This window comes from Nipponia nippon, unplaced genomic scaffold (assembly GCF_047370975.1).
Source record: "Nipponia nippon isolate SJK-2023a ecotype South Korea unplaced genomic scaffold, ASM4737097v1 scaffold_6, whole genome shotgun sequence".
NCBI lineage: Eukaryota > Metazoa > Chordata > Aves > Pelecaniformes > Threskiornithidae > Nipponia > Nipponia nippon.
The window spans coordinates 20,799,217-20,821,134 of NW_028262380.1; the positions used below are offsets into that span (position 1 = coordinate 20,799,217).

At 43.5% G+C, this 21,918-nt stretch overlaps 2 protein-coding genes across 12 annotated transcripts in view; one reads left to right on the forward strand and one right to left on the reverse strand.

Moving 5' to 3' along the window:
- Window positions 1-12,662, reverse strand: part of SEL1L3 (SEL1L family member 3) — a 38,398-nt gene extending 25,736 nt beyond the window's left edge. For both annotated transcript variants that reach the window (XM_087736457.1, XM_087736456.1), the window contains exons 1-5: window positions 12,450-12,662; window positions 7,683-8,250; window positions 5,987-6,113; window positions 3,045-3,166; window positions 1,582-1,697 (exon numbers count right to left, since the gene is read on the reverse strand). In XM_087736457.1, coding sequence (XP_087592583.1) covers window positions 1,582-1,697; window positions 3,045-3,166; window positions 5,987-6,113; window positions 7,683-8,250; window positions 12,450-12,527 — 1,011 coding nt within the window. In that variant the 5' untranslated portion in view covers window positions 12,528-12,662. The remainder of the gene's footprint in view (window positions 1-1,581; window positions 1,698-3,044; window positions 3,167-5,986; window positions 6,114-7,682; window positions 8,251-12,449) is intronic.
- SMIM20 (small integral membrane protein 20) overlaps window positions 12,662-21,918 on the forward strand; it is a 30,660-nt gene continuing 21,403 nt past the window's right edge. The window contains exons 1-4 of one of the 10 annotated variants that reach the window (XR_015699672.1): window positions 12,662-13,406; window positions 15,423-15,567; window positions 17,280-17,336; window positions 19,853-19,883. Coding sequence is in view for 6 of the 10 variants with exons in the window: in XM_087736464.1 (XP_087592590.1) it covers window positions 13,298-13,406; window positions 17,280-17,336; window positions 19,853-20,007 (321 nt within the window). In the remaining 4 variants the exon portion in view is untranslated. Of the gene's footprint in view, window positions 13,407-15,422; window positions 15,568-17,279; window positions 17,337-18,612; window positions 19,183-19,852; window positions 20,382-21,918 lie in introns of those variants that run through there. The other 9 variants (XR_015699670.1, XR_015699673.1, XR_015699671.1 and 6 more) reach the window with 9 other exon arrangements.

The window sequence follows — 21,918 nt, forward strand, 5'->3', positions numbered from 1 at the left end:
GCACTTATCCAAGCCGTGAGCAGCCAGCTTCTCCAGGAGAATGCTGTGGGAGGCAGTTTCAAAGGCCTTACTAAAGTCCAAGTGGACAACATCCACAGCCTTCCCCTCATCCACTAAGCGGGTCACCTTGTCATAGAAGGAGACCAGGTTAGTGAAGCAGGACCTGCCTTTCATAAACCCATGCTGGCTGAGCCTGATCCCCGGGTCCTCCCACACGTGCCGCTTAATGGCACTGAAGATGATCTGCTCCATGACCTTCCCCGGCACCGAAGTCAGGCTGACAGGCCTGTAGTTCCCCGGATCCTCCTTCTGACCCTTCTTGTAGAGGGGCGTCACATTTGCTAACTTCCAGTCAGCTGGGACCTCCCCAGTTGACCAGGACTGCTGAGAGATGATGGAGAGTGGCTTGGCAAGCTCCTCTGCCAGCTCCCTCACATTTGCACCTGAAGCTGTGCTTCAAAATCCATAGGGTCTTCTCTTTCCATGAATTTAAATTATAACTACAATTTAAACAAGCAGAAAAAGACAGTTCTGATTCTATAAATCACTTTCTTCACTTCTCCTTTTAACAATATATTTAAAAGCATATTATAGTAAAAGTAAATACACGTTTCTACCTGATTTTCTTGCAAGACAATCAATCTGCTCACAAATTACATACTTGAAAAAACGTGAAGTGCAAAAGGAACAGCAGTAGTGTAGTCTGTACATTGCTCTCTCAGCACAGCATTGTTTCAGCTTTATCAGTCATTTACCTCATACTTTAAATTTGCTTAGTTGTTCTTGCCATTAATTAGCAATTATTTTTACAATTTAGACTGTAATCTATTCAACCATTTTCAAGAAGAAAGAAGTTGAGAAATAGAAGACTAAGGTGTTTGATTATTTTAACACTCTGTATCTCAATAGCTGGAGGTTCAGACAAGAACTTGAGCAAGGAGTCCATTTTCAGAGCTGTTTTTGGAAGGTTTTGTGAAAAAAAAATTGTGATTTGTTAAAATGTAAATTGTATATTTTATCTACTACAGAGGGATACTGCAATATTTTTTGTCTTTTAATGGTAGTCAATCCTATGCCATTTTGTTAAATACGCAAAACTTGGAAACTGCACATGCCTCCTGTTAGCTAACACATCTAGGCTAGAAGCATGCTACTGTAGAGAAGCCCAGACACTTAAATTTTCATATCAAAATGGTAAAAACGCCTAAGCCTCCAAATGCAAAGTCCCTCAGAGCTATTCACACCATGTAACTTAAAAGTATCTGGATAAGGTATCTAAGCCAGGAGTCCTGGTTGCCTGTACAGTCAATAAAGTCTCCGGAAAGCAACCGTGTGCCAAGATAGCCACTGAATATACAGTAATTCTATGCTCTTATCTTAAGCATCTAAGTTGATTTCCCAAAGTTGGATGGTCTGAACATCCCTGGACAATGTCTAGATTTAGATTTTTCCTTCTTTTGCTATGTGATCATGTATAAATTACAGTATTTCTCTCAGCCTCAGCTATTAAGGGGTCTGTCGGAGGCATAATCAAATTAGACAAATCTCAGCCTTGACCCTGTAATTCAGTAGCCCACATACCTGTCCACCCTTAAAAGAGAGATCCAGTCGAAACCATTGCTTCAGAGGAAGGCTGAAGCTAGTTTTCACTGCAAGGTCATCTCCTCTCATGAGGTGCATTTGAATATGCACATAACCTGACAGAGCAACAAAGGAAGAAAAAGGAAATAAATACCACAGAAATATCAACATTAAGAATGGGCTTCCTAATGTACTATTCATAGTGATTCTGTCTTCTTCCTCATCTTCATCACCAACAGAGATCTGGGCACTTGCCAAGCCAGACATAGGCTCTCGCAGAATCCCAGGGAAACGTGCTCCACATTTCAGTTATACATCTTGAATGTTAATGCTCAGGCTCCCACATGAAACCACAGACTCAAAACCAACTCTCTGAGGGATAAACACACTAAACATAAGGCAAACAGGGAGGGTGTCACAGTTGGTCTCAAACACCAGAAAGCAGACATGACTTGCAGCAAACAGCAGACAATGGTATCTACTCAACACTCAAATGCTAGCATGTGACAGCGCAATGACCAAGTACAAGATGACTCTACCCTCCGTTATTTGGACCTGCAGAAGCTAGACTCATGGTCTGGGCTCTTGAGACCAGAACAGGCTATTATGATAATCTAGTGTAACACTGAGAACAAAACTGGCCCTAAAACCTCTCCAAGCAAATGTCATGTCAAGCTGGTAACTTCCAGTTGAGCTGCCATTTTCGTTTGTTCTTCAAAGAAAAGCATCCAGTTTCTAATGGAGAGATTAATTATCTAGATTGGTTACAAGACAGAAAAAATAGAAATAGCAAAAATAACAGAGAGGAAAAGATTAGTTGTGAAACTTCCAGGGGAAAAAATGTAATGACTTATGAGAAAGCCAGATGTGCACTTTTAAAACTCTGCACACTTATTTCCTCTGTGAGCCTGCCAGCCAGCCCCCAGCTGCTGAATTTCATTCTCTATCAGAGGCTGAGGAGCCGTCTTCTAGCAGGAATGTTCCTCTACTGCAAGTGTTGCTAGACTAAGACAGTGCTAGCTCTTAACTTTTTTTTGGATCAGGGAAATAGACTGTGCTTCTTGAACACTGCAATACAGGCATTTTCATGTAGTACATATATAAGAATTGAGAACAATATTAAAATAATACTTCAATAATAATAACAAAGGTTGATCATTGAGATAAGACTGTTTAATCCCAGTGTATGTTCCTGACCTGTAAGATTCTGTCTGTTCTCCTGACAAAGCAGACCTTTTCTGAAGTTAGCCAAGACTAGATGCTATGCAATTATTTCGCAGTTTTACCCTATTAATTTCATAGCTACTTTCCTACTGAGACACTATAGTCAAAAAAAAAGCATTTTGCAAGGGATCAGTTTCACAAAATAGGTCTAATAATATATTTATAAATGTTATTCCTAGGCACGGATCTATAAAGACTATATTAGACTCCTCCTGAAGGCCATTAATAATACCCCTTACCTTCCTCATTTAGAAATACAGCAGGAGTACTATACATTTCTTTCGGATCAATAAAATACAGTATACCACACAGATCCTTTTCACAGTGATGGAGTAAATATAGCCAGATTGACACGGTGAACCTGCATGAGCAAAAATAAACAAAAAATCCACTCCTGATGAGAAATCTCCCTATATAATTTGAAAAGCATGCATTTCATTTTAATTTAGCAAACCTGTTTCACACATGTAATCCTCAGAAGGGAACACATCCTCTGCAGTGAAAACCTTCAGAGCAACAGTACTTAAGACTCTTGGATCTGTGATCTCTTTTTAACCACGCACTTTTGTGGTAACAACATGAGAGGAGAGAAAGGGAGTGTTATCTGAATCAATTCCAGAATGGTGGGTCAGAGCTACCGCCAGATCCCACATCAACAGAGAACTGAAAACATGACCGAGACAACTTGGAGCCAACCTCCTGCATGCAGGCTACAGTACAAAATCCCCAAATGCATGGTCTCGTAAACTTCATTGTGGAAGCCAGTAAAAACTAAACTGTCTTCTATACTAAATGCCAACTGTGAAAATGTGCTTCGAAAAAGCAGTTAAACATGAATCCAGCCTCTGAGTAGTACAGATAGGTATGAATAGCTGTCGCAGAGCTATCGCAGGATAAATAAAGGTGGAGCCTGTGCAAACCATGGAGCAGTGCAAAATTAAAAAAAAAAACAAAGACCCGACAAGGCTATCTACTTAGAAACTTCTGTACAAAACTGGCTGAGGCACTAAAAGCAGAATTTATACCACAGTATCTAATTTTAAGGAGTTCCTCTGTGCTTCAGTGCTCTTAACAGAAACTTGACTGCTTATTTCCATAACATTTCCATTGCAGTTAGGCCAATGCTGAACGCCTTTGAAAACCGCACCTCCAATGTACAACCCAGCAAAGCATTATGATTATTATCATCTCTGATAAAGAAGGTCCTTTTCTTAGTGACTTTTAGAAGGAGATACTATTCCGGTTTTGTATTTCTATAATTAAGAAAAAAATGTTAATATTTGGTTTTAATACTTTAGAATTGGGTCAGCTTGCCTTGCTTCTCTCTCAAGAAGTTGCTGAACATAGAGTACTTTGTATCTTTTCCTAAACTAAACCAACATAGGTCTGAAAGCTTGGCACCTGCTCTCCTGCTTAAAAAAAAATGCAAGGGTGGTGAAGTTTTCCCCAATAGTCTACACCTTAAATAGCTAATAGCACCATATCCTCCAAAGATGGTACATGGGTGAGGTAGAAGGATTTGTAAATCACAATCACTTGTATATTGATTGTTATGACCTACAGGCAAACACTGTGCTTCCAGAAATACTGCTTATGCCTATATATCGCTCTTTTCATCTTTCATCTGTGGCAATATAGCAAACTTAAATGCCGCAGTCTCCATTTAATCCTTGATTGCCAGTCTGAGCACATAACTGTTCTGGACAATTTCTTGGGACAGAGTTTGGGACAATGCTGACTCATTTCAGATACCCCATTGCTGCAGAATGCCGTACAGTGTGAGCAGCCCCTGACAGACCCAGCCTATCCTTGCTGCCGGCTGTCCGCTGTAGCTACCTCAAATGACAGTTGTCTATCTCCAGTCCTCTTTCTTTACAAATCCCTGACTGAAGTCAAACGAGTAACTTCAGTTAGATCCATCTGCTTCTGTCGGCTTTTCGGTGCAGCAGGGAACCACCACTCATACAGAGAGCTGAAGGAAAACTCTCTTCCTTCTTCTTAACAGAGCTGCCCCAGGCTGTCACGCAATCGCAACACACAGGCAATGCTTTATGTTAACACTGGAGACACCACCCGAAGGCAAGAGAAGGTGGAACTGTGTGGAGCAGGTAAAGAGCTGCATAAATTCATGCCACATATTCTCAACCAGAGCTTGAGCACCTCAGGGCCAGAAGCAGACAGCAACTGTGCTGGTGAGCAAAGGGCAGCAGGCTGTGCAAACCAGGCTGTCACCCATCCTGAAGAGGCCAGGAGCTAAAAATTGCTCTGTACTTATGACTTCAGAGCTACAGTTTGAGGGCTAGTAATTTGTATGCAGCCTGTGCTATCTGGCAAGTCTTTGGCACTCTTCTTGTGGTCACAAGCCAAACAGAAACCAGCAGGCAAGTTCCAGTTCCTGTGATCATTTCCCGTTTCTGTAATAATGTTGCCAGGGTAACAGCATCTGGTGGAAGGGAGATATATTTATATATCTATGTATATACTTTTTCCTCTGAAGTTGCAAAATATGACTGAAGAGTTGTGACAGTTTTGGGAAGGGGGAGAAGAGTAGAGAAAGATGATCTTCCCACAGTGATTCCTCTGTGTGCAGAGGCCAAAGGGTTTTACTCCTGTCCAACCAGGAGAGTTTACACAGGGATGATGGAAGGAAATAGTGTAAACTCAAGCTGGAAGACTTATCTAGGCAGGGAACTCTAAGGGCTTGTCAGCTGCAAAATAAACTAGAGTGTGAATTTATAGGGAAAAAGCTGCTCCACACTGCTTGCCCTTGCAAGAAACCCTACTCTACACTTGGTCTGCAAATGATGTTTGAAATGCAGATCTCTTTGTAATGCAGAAAACCCCAGGCTAGCTAGTCATGAGACAGCAGTCTGATCACGACAGCACATAAGAGCTAACTTACCCTCCTAACTGTACCTAACCAGCTCAGTGACACCTACTGTTGGTACCTCTTACACAGCACTGCACCAACACGTATTGTAAGTATCTTTCTGAGGTTCAGCTTAATCCTCTCCACTGAAATCGGAGAACAGAAGGAATTGCTGACTAGTTTCCTTTTGAGCCTTTTCTCAAATTAGTAGGCAGTATTCCTTTAATTTGCGGTATAGCCTAAGAGTTTAAGTACATTCTATAGCCTTCAATAATCAATTACAGCCCGCTTCAATTATTTGCCTATACTTACATGGGGTAATCAATCTGATGTTGTCTGACTGTCTCAAGTTCTCTGTTTTCAAATTGTTCAAATTTCTTCACGATTCCTGTTTTCTCCCCACTGGAAGCATATATAAAGTTGAGAATCTGGACACCATCTGCAAAATACAATCTTTCTTAATCTGCCAGACAACAAGCATTGACAACTAGTTAATTAGCTCACATTCATACAGTCAAACATTTGAATCACACAACAGATTAAAAATTAACACAAACCTTCAGTAAGTCCTTAAACACAAGTTGACTTGCTGTTATTAAATACATTATAGTCTTGGACCGAATAACCCATGGAAAGTGAAATGGAGTCCATTTCCAGCTGGTATTAGAAGCAGGGGAAGAACAGACTCATTTAAATCTAAGATACTTAAAGAACCAGTTAGTAAGGAAGAAGTCTTCCTTTATGTTATTCACTTAAATCTCATCCTATCTTTGGTTATGCCTACATGACATTACTCCACAGCTCTTGGACTTGCTTTCCATTTTCAGCTCTCCAGTTTATACTGTATGTATGCATAGATACCAATTCTGTTCTTAACTGATATGCATAATCCTGTAATAAATCTGATAAAGCTGCCCCCGATAAGAAACAGGAAAAAGATCTTCAAGGCCATGGCACATCATCAGCTTTCCTAGAAAAACCCCAAAAACAAAAAACCAAAAACCGCCCAAAAACCAAACCCCAAGCAATTTGTTACAAGCTTATTTTAAAAAAGAAATTTGAATAAAATGTTATTTCCTCCTATTCCTTGTTTTACTGTTTTCATCTATAATATAATTAGCTAATACATAAGATGTTTCACACTGTTGTCAGAGATGACGTGCTCTCTCCAATGAGTATCGCTTCCCTGTTTGTCTTCAGAGCGTTTACATGCCAATGCAGTAAAAATAAATGACACAAATACCATTATGGGAATTTCTAGGAGAGAATCCTTTAGAAGCAAACAACCTTTTTCCTTTTAGGTTTTGCTTTGAATATATATTGTGGACAAAAAGAATTGTCAGCAGGTGTAAAGCTAGAGATAGGCAGACAGAAAAAAAAAAAAAAGAGAACTCTGAGAAAATCTAGAAAGCAGATTTGTGAGTTTCAGTAATTTATACAGTTGGCAAGACACTTTTTTTTTATGTAAAGCTATTATTTTTTAAAACAAAAGTGCTTGTCCATAATGGTTTTGGAAAAAAAAAAAAAGTACTATAAAGTTTATTGAGCTATGAAGACTTAAAAATATGTTTCAGAGTGTGTAGCCATCATCTTAAGCAGAAGTCGACTACCTGTGTGAGAATTATGTATGTAAGAACTGCAGGACTGACCCTGAAATAACGCAGTAAGGGATTGAATAACTCTCTCTGAAGACAACGGAATGACGTCCACTGACATCAGTGGGTTTTAAACAAAGTTGTTTGAATACGCTTAGAAAACAGAAGGCCACGCTGCTACAAATCTCCAGGCTGGCTGTGATGAAAAAAGCCAGCTCTGAAGGACATGACGGCTTCAGTCATTTGCAACTCTAACCCCACAGTTATGAAGCTTACGTATTCAACGTTTGCCAAGTAAATCATTCTACATAACATTTACTATTTACTACAGGTATGCACTTTTTAACAGCTTACGAAAGATGTTGTTTGGGTCCCATTAGTTTCCTTGGGGAAAAAAGTGACATTACACCTACCACTTTCATGAGGGCATTGAGGTATCCTGTTTGCCTGGAGCATCCACAAATAGTCAGCACCCCACTGAAGACAAACTTTGTGGTCCTTATATGGGCGTTCAAAAGGTGGAACTGCTTCTAAAAAAGTGTAATTCTTGGCAACTGCATCCTGGTAGTCTTCGTTCTGCTCAGCATCATAGCTGCTAACCGATTTGTGACTAATCCATGCATATAATATCACACTATGCACTATTATTGAGTTTCTGATGATATAATCATCTCTGTAAATCATGACGCTCGGGAATTTCAAATGTACTTGTCGAGTTCTGCTAACGTAAAGGTTTTTCTCATCCTTCCATCTCCTTCTGTACACTGGTACACCAGTCCTGAATTCGGAGGAAGCTACTGCTTCCAAGTTGACGATACAAGGCTTAGAACATAAATACTGAACTGAAACCTCAGAACTGTTGAGAACTTTCTTTTCTAAAATATTTAAATGAATAAAGTCCACGTAATCCATGTTTTGTTCAAACTGTGGAGTAACTGCCGTTGTCCGTAATGTCTCCTTTCCAAAGGATGGCACAAAATTCTGGAAAAAAACCCAAACCACAAAACATGTTAACCAGAGAATCTAAGTTTACGTGATCACTAATATACTCCCAGCAATAACAGAACATTGCACAAGCAGAAGGTTTATATACGATATTCGAACTCCAAAATACCAGGATTCTTTCACAGAGCAAGTAGATGTGGATTACTGAAGAGCTACCATCAAGGTTTTAATGGCAACAACTCTCCTACACAAAGTTCTCCAAGTTACATACGTGTCTACAAACAAACCCTATTTACAGGGTGTATCCTTCAGCCCTTCCGCAAGCGGAATCCGGTCTAAGATACTGACTTACACGTCATGCTATTTACACATGCTCCTAGGATCAGGCCTAAAGAGTATATACTAAAATGTACCGGCGTTTATTCATCATATTGTTGCTCACTTGTGCTGTCACAACCTGATGTTCCTGTATCTTTTTAAAGTTAGCTAATTTTGTTACTGCTTATGCAGGTACCTGAAGAGCAGAATAACAACTAAGGCAGCTCACAGTGGTTTCCTGAGAATGAATTCATGTTCATAAAACGTTTAGGAGCTTATTACAGAAACATTCCTGTCCTAAAGACAGACTTACAAATCTGAGCAGCAAGACCAGCAGGCAGCATTTGCTCAGTTTTTGCTCTCTATAGCTATGCACATTAGAATATATTTTGAGAGTGAGTGCTTGGACATAGACCAGGATCATCCTCCATGCTGAAGTTCTTGTCTCTAAGGCTTCCAGCAGCTTCTTTTCTTTCTGCTCTGCAGTCAGCGTCCAGCTTGATACGCTGCCAAGGATACTGAGGATTACTCAGCTCAGAGGGCCAGCCACCAGTACGGCACTTCTGCCAGGTCCCCTGATCCATCTAAAATACTCAGAATTGTCACTTAGGATTACCAGGGAAGCCGGTCATTAAGATATCTTAGATTGAGAAGATCTGTCCTGGGTGACTTTTAACTTTGCTAAGCTTGAAGAAATCAAACTGAAATTTATCTTGGATATCTACCTTGGATTGATGGCTTTTTCACTGTGATTCTCAAAATATTTAAAAGCTTTGGCCAAGTCATTAGTACATTTCTAATTATTGGAATTATGTATCGTGCACCTGGAGGACCATGCCCATGATCCAATACGGGGATCAGTAAAAGTCCCTAATGATAAACTATTTTGCTTCTTATTTCTTAAGAATATGGTGACACTCCTTGAGAGCTACACTGAAAAAACATCAAGCCAGCAAAACCTGAGCAGGTGTAAATATTAGGAAAAGTCAGAACTAAGTTTATCTATACTACTTCCTTGTTCCTATAACTGAGGATTTTGGATTTAACTATGTGATCAAATGCTATTTTTCCCTCAGATCCCTGCCTCCTTAAAGGCACAAAAGAGCTCTAGGGTTGCAAGTGGAACACAACTGTGCATAGAGGAGACTATTTACCCCAAGACCTTGACTTTATTTAAGGCAGAAGCTGGAAGACATAACTGAATGGGGGAACTTTGGGATGAGAAAGCTGGATATCATTGCTAGCAGCTGGGTAAGTCTAGATAACCAGATTTCTTTAGTGTTCCTAGGTCTTTCTGAACTTGTCACTTAAACCACTTTCCAGAAGAACAACCCAGTACTTTTTACCTTCTTGTGTCTGACAAGAGACACTGGAAGCCAGATGTGCAGATTTTGAACAAAGAAAATGCTATAAAAATGCAGAACACTCCACAATATCAGTATCTAGGCTTTCTACAATAGGTATTCTCTTCAGAGCGATAGCCTTCCTCTCTGCCTTGTTTCCCATTCTATAAAATGAACGTTGTAAAAATGATGCGTACTGAAGGGGCTAAAAAAGCAATAGCAACAGGAGGCTGGTGTCCATTGGAAAAGTTACCACCATATCACGAATAACACACATGCACAAATACTGATATGAAAGTTCATGAGAGAACCTTAATTTTAATACTAATTTGAGTATCTTTTAGAGCTTGACTTGACAAAGATACTATTCTTTCACGTTTCCTACATAATTCTTTGGTTATAAATACCTCTAAAAGCATTAAAAGCACATAGCAGCAACCACACATTATTCTAAACCACTTCTACTTGATGGTTATCATTTGTATTTCTTACTTTTTTTTTTTACCTTACAATAAAGAGTACTTGTAAACAGCTTAATCCTTGTGATATGGGGGCTGTGTCATAAGGAAGATGGTAATATGTTATGAAAGCAATGCCATGTGGTTATCACAAAATGTAGCCGTCTACCAGGTAGACACTACAAAGCACTGTGGTACCACTGTGTGCTTACCACATACGTACATTTACTGTCAAAATACACACAGCCAGCTCTCAATTTTCTCAGGGGTTTATCCAACACAGAGATATGGGAGCTGGCCTCCAGCAAGGGCAGCTTCGGTCTGGCACAGTTTGTTAACAAAGATGCAGCAGTGTATGAATGCGGCCACCCGACTTCCAGTGAATAGCAGAAATTTTGTGGTGCGGATCCCAAGGTAGTAAGCTCTGCAACCCAAAGCCGGCTCCTTGTAGAACAAACTCCATGATGTTCCTAGAGCACTTAAGCATGATGTACCATGACTGCTGATGCATAAGGCTAGCTTCAGCGACGATGGTCTCCCTGCCTTTCCCTTAGCACCTGTTCTGCTAAATGGCTCCCACAGAGTTACTCAAGAAACTTTTCTTTTTAGTCTTTGGTACCTGGGTATTAGTTGAGACATGTACTGCAAAAATGCATGAAGGATGTTCGGGTCTGCTGTTACACCACACCCAAGAAACCCTTCGGGAGGCTCATCCAGTAAGGAGCACGGTGCAAAGACCCTTGAGTGACCCCACACCGATGCAGCCGTGGCAGAGGCCGCAGACCGTAACTCTTCCAGGCCATGGCTGAGTCTCTGTTACCACTTGGTTGCCTCTACACAGTGCTCCCAGTGCACTCCACAGCACGCGTATTACCTAGATGTTCCTCCTCCGTGAGGAACCCTAGTTCTTCCCTCCCCGTTATCTCAGACACGGCAGTGTTAATTGTGCATAATCTCTGACTACAGAGAGCGAGGACAAAAGGATTACACACGGAGTGTGATTATGAGATTTAAATACAAAAGTTTCCCTGCACGCTAAAGAGGTCAGCTATACAGGGTTCAAAACGTTACCATAAACTAGGCAGAGTTCAACAAGAAAGATACAGAGGCTTCGTTGTGTGGGGCAAATTAGCCACAAAAAGCTGTAAAAATTTTTTTCTTGATCTTTTTCTTAAAACCTGCTGAATCTCAAGGAGTTAGCCCAAGTCATCCCATCAGATGCTGGGATAACAACCGCTGGGGGAGGCAATCACAACAATTGGTAGGAAAGTGCAAATTTTCAGTAGTGTAATATTACAGAAATAATCAGAAAATGTTCTTTCACTTGCTGGAATAAGATCCCAGCAGGACCCTCCCTGAGTTCACCCCTGCAGAAATTCCACGTAACCCTATGAAAGCGCACCTGTTTGCACGAAGTCTGAAGATAACTGCAGTCCTTTACCTGTGAATGCCTGCCACGTCATGCTAGATTTTAAGATGTGTGAAAAGGAGACACGCCAAAAAGAGTGTTGATCTGCCCCCAATCAGCATCAATATTGCACAGCCATACAGAGACTTTAACCGGAGTTTGTGTTTGGCAGCATAAAAGAGGAAAAAGCAGTTCAGTAGATGCCCCTACAATGCAGTTGTTTCCGTAAGCCAGCGCAGCAGCGTGCTCACACGTCCATCTGTAACTACATGTCAGAGGCACCCCGCTTCTTTCAAACCCAGAAACGTAACGCCAGCCAGGACGAAAGCTTGTTAACACTTCGATTTAACGACCTGACGTCCCCCAGCCCGACGAGGCAGCGTAGCCCCGGGGGCTGGAGAGGGGGCAGCCGGGTCAGGCCGGGCAACGGCCGGGCTGGCGCCGAGAGGCGGCCGCGGCCCCGCGCGCCCCGGACACCCGCTCCGGCGCCCCCCGCCCCGCGCGCACCGCCTGCACCCCGCAGCGGCCCGGCCGAGCGCCGAGCCGCGCCGCCAAGCCGCGGGGTGCCGGGCAGCCCCCGCCCGCGGGGCTCGGCGCTCACCCGGGGGCCGCCGCCCGGCCCGGGCCCTCGCCGCGGCCACCATCTTCCGCGGCGGCGGCGGGCAGGGCCGGGGCCCGGGGGCAGGTGCGGGGCCGGCCGCCACTCACCGTGAGGAGGAGGAGGAGCAGCAGGGGGGGGCGGCGGCGGCGGCGGGGCGCGGCGGGGGACTCAGCCGGGGCCCGCATGCTGCCGCGGCGGCGGCGGCAGCGCTGCCCAGCGCGGCCGGGAGTGCGCGGCCGGCCCAGCCGACAAGGATGCGGCAGATCCGGCTTCCTGGAGGAGGGGCCGCCGCCCGGGCAGGGCAGGGCAGGGCCGCGCCGCCGCAGGTGCGGAGGGGAGCGGAGGGGCCGAGGCCCCTGGGGGTGCGGAGCCCCCCGGCCGCGCTGCCAGGCGCCTCGGAGGCCCCCGCGCACCCCAATCAAAGAGGCACCGGGCGGCGGCCCGGCAGCGGCGCGCCCCGGGCGGGACCCCGCCGCAGGGCCGCCTCCTCCCTCCCGGCGGCAGCGTGGCCCGGGGGCTCCGCGGTGGCTCCCCCCGCCCTCGTCCCCACCCTGACGCCGCGGCTCCGCGCTGCCAGCGCGGCCCCCGCCGGGGCAGCTCCCCGGTGCCGCTGGCGGGCGGCGCGCGGCCGCGGGGTGGCTCGAGGGCGGCAAGGGCGGGGCAGGGCCGCCTCACGGGCGCCGGCGCTGCCCGAGGTGGTGCCGCCGCTGGCCTGGTCGGGCGTGAGACAACGCGGCGCGGCGGGTGCGCAACGGCGCCGCTAACGGCGCCGGTAACGGCACCGTCCCCGCCTCAGCGGGGCCGGGGGGGTCCCGCCGCCCCGCGCGGGGGCGCTGTCCGCGGCCGGGCCGGGCCGGGCCGGAGGGGGCGGAGCCGGCAGGTGCTTTACCGCGGCGCTTCCGGTGTGTCCCGGAAGCTGCGCAGCCGCCGCTTCCGGGTCGTGGCCCCCGCGGCGATGGCGGGGCTGTCCCGCACGCTCGGTATCTTCGGCGGCTTCGTGGCCGTGGTGGCGGCGGCCTTTTACCCCATCTACTTCCGGCCGCTGCTGCTGCCGGAGGAGTACAGTGAGTGCCGGGGCGAGGCGGGGAGCGGGCCGGGCCCCGGCCGGGCGGCGGGGGCGGGAGCGCAGGCGGGCGTACCCGGGCTGAGGGCGTGCTGGGGGCTGCCGCCGGGTCAGTAACTCCCGAGAGGCTTTCTGCTCGGCTAAGAGACGCTTAAAAAAAAAAACCAAACCCGTAGTACTCTTGTTTCAAGTTGTTGGCCGGCATGTGATGAAGAACACTCTTTAGCTGTTTTCTGAAGTGATGAAGAGGACTTGTATGCAGTTAAAGAAGTTACAGTCAGAGGGCTGGAGCGCCTCTCCTGTGAGAACAGGCTGAAAGAGCTGGGGCTGTTCAGCCCGGAGAAGAGAAGGCGCCGGGGAGACCTTATTGCGGCCTTCCCGTGCTTAAAGGGGGCTTATAAGAAAGGCGGGGACAGACTTTTTAGCAGGGCCTGTTGCGATAGGACAAGGAGTAATGGTTTTAAACTAAAGGAGAATAGATTCAGACTAGATACAAGGAAGACATTTTCTACGATGAGGATGGTAAAACCCTGGAACAGGTTGCCTAGGGAGGTGGTAGATGCCCCATCCCTGGAAACGTTCAAGGTCAGGCAGGACGGGGCTCTGAGCAACCTGATCTCGTTGAAGATGTCCCTGGTTGTTGCAGGGGGGTTGGACTAGATGACCTTCAAAGGCCCCTTCCAACCCAAACCATTCTATGATTTTATAAGTTGTTTGAGATGTTTTCCAGCCACAGCTGAAAAGTTTAATGGTAACAGATTCTTTACTGATTATGATGATTTGTTAGAGCTGGTCTCAGTCTGCAGAGTTTTCCCTGAAACTGACTGCTGAGGAAAACCCCACTTTCCTGCCAGAAACACAGAAAACCCACCAAAGCCCACAGCTGACTGTAACCGGGGAGCTCTCGAGCACTCGAAGGCACCTGAAGCTTCGGGTGCGAAGCCTCAGTGGCTCCAGGCAGGCGCTCCATGTGGTGGGAGTGGTAGGGGGAGCACCCGTTAGTCCTAAACTTCTGTTAACTACTGCTGAAGGAAGCAGGGAATAGTTTGGTGTAACAAGTCTCATCCCCTTGCCTTAACTTCTATAAAGCTAAGCAAGCTGTTGGCCATAAACTGAAGATGCATGTGGTTAATCTGCTAAGACAACTGAAGAGATTTCTAGGAAGAAAAAAAAAAAGGAAAAGGGTAACAAACTTATTGATCTTGGAGGGACTTTAGCCCTGCATCAAAGCTGAAGTAAAATTTAACTTGCAAGCAAGTTTTTATTTAAGGAAGCTATGTTTGTGAAGTTGGAAACTGCCCACAAAGATAGGTTCTCTACTCTGCGTTCCCCTTTAAAAACTTTATTCTTAACTAATTTTTGCTTATGGTGCACTTTCCCAAAATATAATATTAGAAGTGTGATTCATCATTAAGGAAAGAACAGAACTAGTGGACAACGTCCTCTTTTGAACTTGTGAATTACATGAGCAAGTATTCCCCAGCAGGTTAGGGATTTTTTTTTAATCTCCATTTAGCACATAAGATGAGCGATGTGTAGTTTGCAAGTGCTTAAAGTTGCTATTTAATACCTGATTCTAAACTTTATTTATTGCTTGCTGCTCAAACTCTCCGTTGATCGCACCTTTATTAATTCCTTGTGTGCTTTTCTTGATGTTCGTTGCTGCGGTACAAGAGAAGCACAAGCATTCATTGTCATAATATTTTAGACAGGAACATGGAGTTTCACAGTTGTGGTACTTGAGCGGAAGCATTTTAACCTTTGGGGTGCAAAGGATTTGATTTTCCAGAGTTCATTCTCGTAAGCTGTATGACAACTTCTGTAGAAGCTCACACCCCCCCATTGGCTTGAGGTATGGGTGAATACTCGGTATTTCTGTGTTTTGGGACTCTGGATCTGAAGTCGGACATTTGGATTAGCATCATGTAGTAATCCCGCAAAAGGCAAGAATGGATTTTAGTTCTCTGGAGTGACATTCAATTATGTAAACGTGAAATGCTGTCTTTTCTTTCTTCAGTCTTGTTTTTCTTGTGTATCTCCCAAGTTCTACACAAACGAGGCACAATACATTCAGGAAGATGACTTTTCTGCACAATTCTCACACATCTTCAGAGGAGTTCCTAGCAGTTTAACAAATAAAATGCAAGATACTTGGAAAAACTGTATGTAATCAAATTGTTAATATGTGTCTTAAATTGTGCACACCGGGGTTTGACTTAATTTCATACAGAACTACTATCATTTTGTAGGTTTTTAGTACCTCAGTTTGGTGCCTTGATGTTTCTAATATTTTCCTGTCTGTAACTAGCTTTAAAAAAGACTGTTTCCTCATGTGAAACACATAGTTTAGTGGCAGTCTTGAAACTTTGAGGTCTTCAGCACAGACATCTTCCACTTGGATTAATTAAAACAGTGGGTCAACAGCTGACATTTGGATTGATATTGGTGCATTTTCACAGTAGATTTTGTGATTTTGCTGAACTGTGAGACTCAGCTCCTACCCCACCGCGTGAGGTGGTTGTCCTCTCATCAAGGCTGGCTCTTCCTCATTGTCCTTTCTTTTGGCTTACCTGTTTTCCAAGTTGTTTCCTGGCCCTGCCCCAGTCTCCCTACTGACTGTTCCGTCTTCTATCTCTGTATTTCTCATCTGTTACTTCCCTGCATTCATTTCTTTGCCTGACCAGTTAGCAGCTCTTTCTGTTCACTTGAAGTGTGTTCCAAGACCTCTCAGATTGATTCCCATTTGGTCTCTGCCTCTCTTCTGATTTTGGTCTCCCCCTAAGACTTAGTATCTTTCTCCTCCATGTCCTAGAATAAGTCTGATAACTCGCCCTGATTTATTCTCTTTTCTCTGTCTGGGTTTTGTACCTTTTCCTTTGAAATTAGGCAGTTCCCTGAGATTTTGTCTGCTAAAAAGGATGGAACGGCAGTTACCATGGTCAGTGAACAGGACTGGAGAAGCTGGATCTCCCTCTAGCTCTTGCCCCCTTGCAAGGAGAATCAGTTATTGTGATATGCCTGCTCGCCTCTGGTAGCATTAGGCTTGTACCTAGACAGGCTAATAACATGTAGTGCCTGAGCGTTCTCAGTGGGATAGGATGCTGAAAAGTTTCAGTTTTAAGGTGAGTGTAGTTCTGAGTTTCCCCTGAGAATGTGCACCCTGCAATTTTTTAAAGGCTTAAAAAGTTGAGTGGTATGGGCAAAAGGCTAACCCAGCTGAGCTTTGCCTTCCTGCTTGAAAGTACCACGGTGGTAAAGTGCTTAGCTGGAAGGGAAGAAAAAGGAGGGGCATTTAATAAGGGGAAATAATACACTTTTGTCCATTGCTCTTCTTGAAAGTGGTTGAATCTTTCAAACAAAAAAGAAAAGCCTGAGACAGGCCCATTTTATGGAAAATATCCCTCCGATACTTCATTTCACAAAGTTTACAAGCAATTATTTTGTAGATGTTGTCATGAAATCTACTTGTGATAAGATGCAAGATGTTTCGGGGCCTGAAATGGGCATCACTGATTCTGGAAAGAATAAATCTTTTGAAGAGTTTTATGTTGAACATGTGAGTGATAGCTCCTAAAAGTACTAGTCATTCCTTAAGTGATGGCATCATGGCAGGTATTTTGGCATCTTTTATTAAACAGTAGTCATTACTTTAAGATGATTATCTTATTGTTTGTAATCTCTCAAAACAGACTAGCTGTTAGTTTCTCAGTGAAGCGTGAATACTACGTTCGCATTGTGTAGGTGGATACTCACCAGAATTTTACTGTGTAGCATCCAGAATGAATAAAATTTTCAATAGTATTTTATTGGGTGCAGTCAAGATGTGTGGTATTTTCTTTTTGTTTAGTGGTGTCCTTTCTATTCTGTTTTCCAGAGAAAGAACAGTCAATAAACCGAGCTGGTATTGTTCAAGAGGATATTCAGCCTGCAGGTATACTTGCTTCATGTATTTGCATTGATTGTTTCAAAGACCTTCTTAAAGTAAGACCTGAATATATGGATTTAAATAATACAGTGAAGAATATATTCAAAGAATACATATATAATAAACTTACCATGAAAATATTTTTTCAGGATAATTCTTCACTTGAAAATTATGGATTTAACGAAACTTATTTTAAATTGACTTGACTGGCCAAATAAGTTGTAGAGATTCTGTTATCTTCACACTTTCTTAAATAGATGCCAGTTTCCACACCAGAAATTAACCTGTGAACCAGCTCAGAGCAAGCAAGAACCATGGGCGGGCTGAGCTCTAGCTGTGAAAAATACACTATTGCACCCTTGTTTTGTGGAATACTGCTTTACAACTCAGCTGAAACATGATTTATGAGCACTTTGTTAGTACCTCCCAGCCTCACGGGTGGTGAGGTAAGGCAGAAATCCACTACACATAAAGGAAAATTCGGAATACAGTGCTAATAGCTTTTTGATCCCTGCTGTTGCCAGTAGAAGGTGTAGAAAAGCATATCAAGGGAATAAAAATTAAAGTATGGCAGACCATCCTGGACAGTTCATTGTTTCATAGGTGATGGAACTCGCTGTTCATTATGCAAGGTTGGCACTTCTCGTTTAAAGACATGAGAGTGCTTGTCTTGATGAAACCGTTCATATCTGAGTATGTTAAACGGTAACTTGTTCCTGTTTTTAGAAAAGCCTAACATCAGCAGCAGGGGAAAACCAAATAGGATTAATGTCATGTCCTTAGTACACATATCAGTTAAATCATCAGTGCAGGAATTACTTTCCAGGAAAGTGGTGAAATGCTGAAGAGGAGTAGGAAGCGTATTGTGAAATAGAAGTCTGGTAAACCTGCCTTTTTTATTAAACATTAAAAAGGACTGGACTCGCTCGTTTATCCAAGATGCAGGTACTTGATGACCAGTTCTCCTCAGTATAACTTCTTCATCTAAATTTAGCTGCTGATGAGAAGTTACGAGGTCCACTAGCTGAAAGTGAAATCTAGACAGATTCAAGTGCAAGGTGCAATTCTAGATGGTTGTTCCAACAATATTAGAACACCTTACCTATGGGTGTGAGAGATTTTTTCCATTAGCTGAAGCTTAAGATCAAGATGAGGTTGTCTTTCTAAGTATTTTTGCAAGTTTAAGCAGAGTTGTGAGTTCAGTGCAGAAATTGTTAGGTTCTTTCATTGTTTCATACACAAGGCTGGAATAGCAGACCAATTTTTTTTTTGCCTCCAACAGTCTAGTTGTGAACTGCTGGTATTCTCATATTTGATTCGTAGGGTTAAAAGTGTGGTCTGATCCATTTGGAAGAAAGTAACGTTGCTGGCTGAGAGTATTGCAAGGCAAAACTGAAGATGGACATCTTCAGCTGTTTCTTCTTTCACTGAAGTGTGGCTTTGGGTGTTGCTGGAGAAGAATTCTGAATATGCTGTGTGGGCACGTGAGGAGCAACAAATGCTACTGGTTGGAATCCCAAGAGATAAAAACATGCTAGTTTTGACAGAAGATGCTGGGGCATAGTGCACAGACTGTTAGAAAGCTGAATGATTCCTGAGTTCAGAAGTGACGTATTTATTTCCTTGAGAAAAGGGAAGAGGAATTATTTTTGTGGGTAATCTGTAAACACTTGTAGAATAAATTGTGAATAGAATAAATCATGCAGACTGCTGCAGTTTCCTCCCTAGTTTAAGAATTACTTTTTGTGGTTTTATTATGAAAACATGATAGAAGTATATCCTGAGAGAGATCAGTGTAGAAAATATAACATGGTGAGTGTAAATTTGTACATTAAAATTTCTTCCTTTTAAACCAATGTGTATTTTTTTCGTTTGTTTTGCAAGTAGTTGTGGCTGGTTAGCCTTGGCCAGCTGCCCACCCAGCCACTCTCGCACTCCCCCTCCTCAGCAGGACAAGGGTAGAAAATAGGATGACAAAGCTCATGGGTCTGGATAAACACAGGGAGATTGCTTACCAGTTACTGTTGCAAGCAAAACAGACTCATCTTGGGGAAAATTAATGTAGTTTATTGCCAAGTGAAGTAGATTTGGATAGTGAGAAACAAAAACAAAAATTAAAATAACATCTTCCTACTGCCTCCCTTTTTCCAGGATCAACTTCACTCCTGAGTCCTCTGTTTCCTCTGCCCCGGTCCCCTGGGCGGTGGATGGGGGTTACAGTCAGTTTGTAACAGTTCTTCTTCTGCTCCTTCCTTCTCACACTTTTCCCCTGCTCCTGTATGGACTCTTCGTGAGCTGCAATTCCTTCAGGAAACACCCAGCTGCTCCAGTGCAGGCTCCTCCCCAGGCCGCGGTGTGGATATCTGCTCCAACCTGGTCTTCTGCATGGACTGCAGGGGAATATCTGCTCTGGTGCCTGGAGCACCTCCTCCCCCTCCTTCTTTTCTGACTGCGGTGTTCATGCTGCTGTTCCTCACTTTTTCCCCCCCTCATTCCTCTGCTTGTCTGGTGTCTTCACAAAGGTGCCACCCACTCGGCTGCTGGGCTGAGCTGTGTCTTGCAGCGGGGTCCTTTGCAGAGCCAGCTGGAACTGTCTGTGGCCGGCATGGGGCGACACCTGCTGCCCGCCTTCCTGGCTGCCAAAACCTTGACTGGTACAGCTGATACAGGAGGTTAACACCAAATATTGGGGTAGAAAAGCAGGTACTTTAAAGAATCTCTTTTAAAAAGCACTTTTTCATGGTGAGCATAACAATCATTAGAAGAGGCGAGTAAAGGATTGCCCCTACTGAAAATCTTTACCCAAATTGGATGTCTGTCTTAATAATAGGTTCTGAATAAACCATGTGTTTTCAGATTTCAAAAGAAAAACAGTCTGTAAGCTACAGTTACAGTCTATAATCTAACCAATATTGTTCTTGAGTACAGGTGTAGCATGCACATTTAACTTTAATATACTCTCATCTTGATTTATTTTTAGCAGTTCATTATGGTACACAACGTTTTAAAGACCATTGCAGGATCGTGTATGTTACGAAGAATGTATGCACAGTGAGTGTTATTTATAAAGTTAGCAGATGTTAGTTTGTTATTTTTTTCAGACATCACTCAGTTTTATTAAGAAGACAGATGAAAGACTCAATGTTTACAGTGTTCTTTTCCAAACCGCCATTCTGTTACTTGCTATTCCTTTTCTATCTGTCATTGTCATTCCCCTCCCACTCAGAGACATGTTTCCTCTTCTGAGTTTATGTTTTTTTCGTTTCCTATTGTCACTGTAAGCATTATAGGTTTTTTTGGTTTGCTTGCTGGGAAAATGTGACCATATTTGATTCCTTTGAGTTCTCAAGTGATTTCACGTGATGGCTGAAGTCAGAGTGAGTGTACGCATTCACAGTAGGGATGTTGACCGAAGTTTCACTACATAGCACAGAGCAACACTGTCACAAAGCTAATTCGGTGTTTGCTAGGAAAAGAAGAATCGATTAAACTGAAGAACAAAGAGGTTTTTATCACCTAAATGTTTCTTCAATGAGACTGGGGAAATGAGGGAGCCTTGGATTTTGTTTTCTTGAACAAAACATTATACTGATGCATCAGACAGTTTCAGCCAAGTTGTTCTGTCTAAAATACCTTTCTAGGGGAAACAGAGCATTGCTTAAATGCAGATATAACTATATAATCTATAAGTGACTAGCTGCAAAACAAAGAGTTTTGGGAGAAACTGGGAATTGTTCAATAATGCTGCTTCTGTCACTTTGTGAAACAAATGCTTAAAAAACATACATCATGGTAGTGTGAAATGATTATTAAACCACTCTTCCAGGATAAATGATGTGACGGAGGATATTAAATTAGTTAGTTTAGAGTTAGGAGATAAGACAATCTCTGCTACTCATTTACTTTGTGAAGTTGAGCAATTTGGTGAGTCTGTATCTTGCCTAGAAAAATGCTAGATGGTTTCAGAACAGCGGCTGTTGCTGGCAGGTGCTGAGCCTTTTGCCTTCATGTCACTTAAATGTTGCAAAACATTTCCCTGGAAGTGTTCAAGGCCAGCTTGGATGGGGCTTTGAGCAACCTGGTCTAGTGGAAGGTGTCCCTGACCATGGCAGGGGGGTTGGAACCAGATGATATTTAAGGTCCCTTCCAACCCAACCCATTCTGGGATTCTATGATTTGAGTACATGAACTCAGTTATTTAGCATTTATAGAACTGTACATGTCTGTGGGTCATGATCTCTAGTTTGTTCCAGTGCAAAAAAGCTTGGTAAGTTTTGTAATTGCCTATATAGAATTTGCAGCAGTGCATATCTGTTGAATCCTACTGAAGTGAATGTAAACTCTGAAAATGGTGTACATTGGTTTTAATGATCATCACTTCTCACGTGCTGTGTTCCACCTAATAAAGTGGGCTGATTGGCCATGTCTTTAAAAGCATTAGGATAGTGAATGTCTTTTTCAAATCATTGGTATTCTGTCTGGATAAAACTGTTAAGTTAACAAGGAAAATACTGCAATGATTCTCCAGAATTTACACTGAAATTTTCTATGATTGCTCTGGCGTTTGCCAGTTGCCTGGAGACTTGCC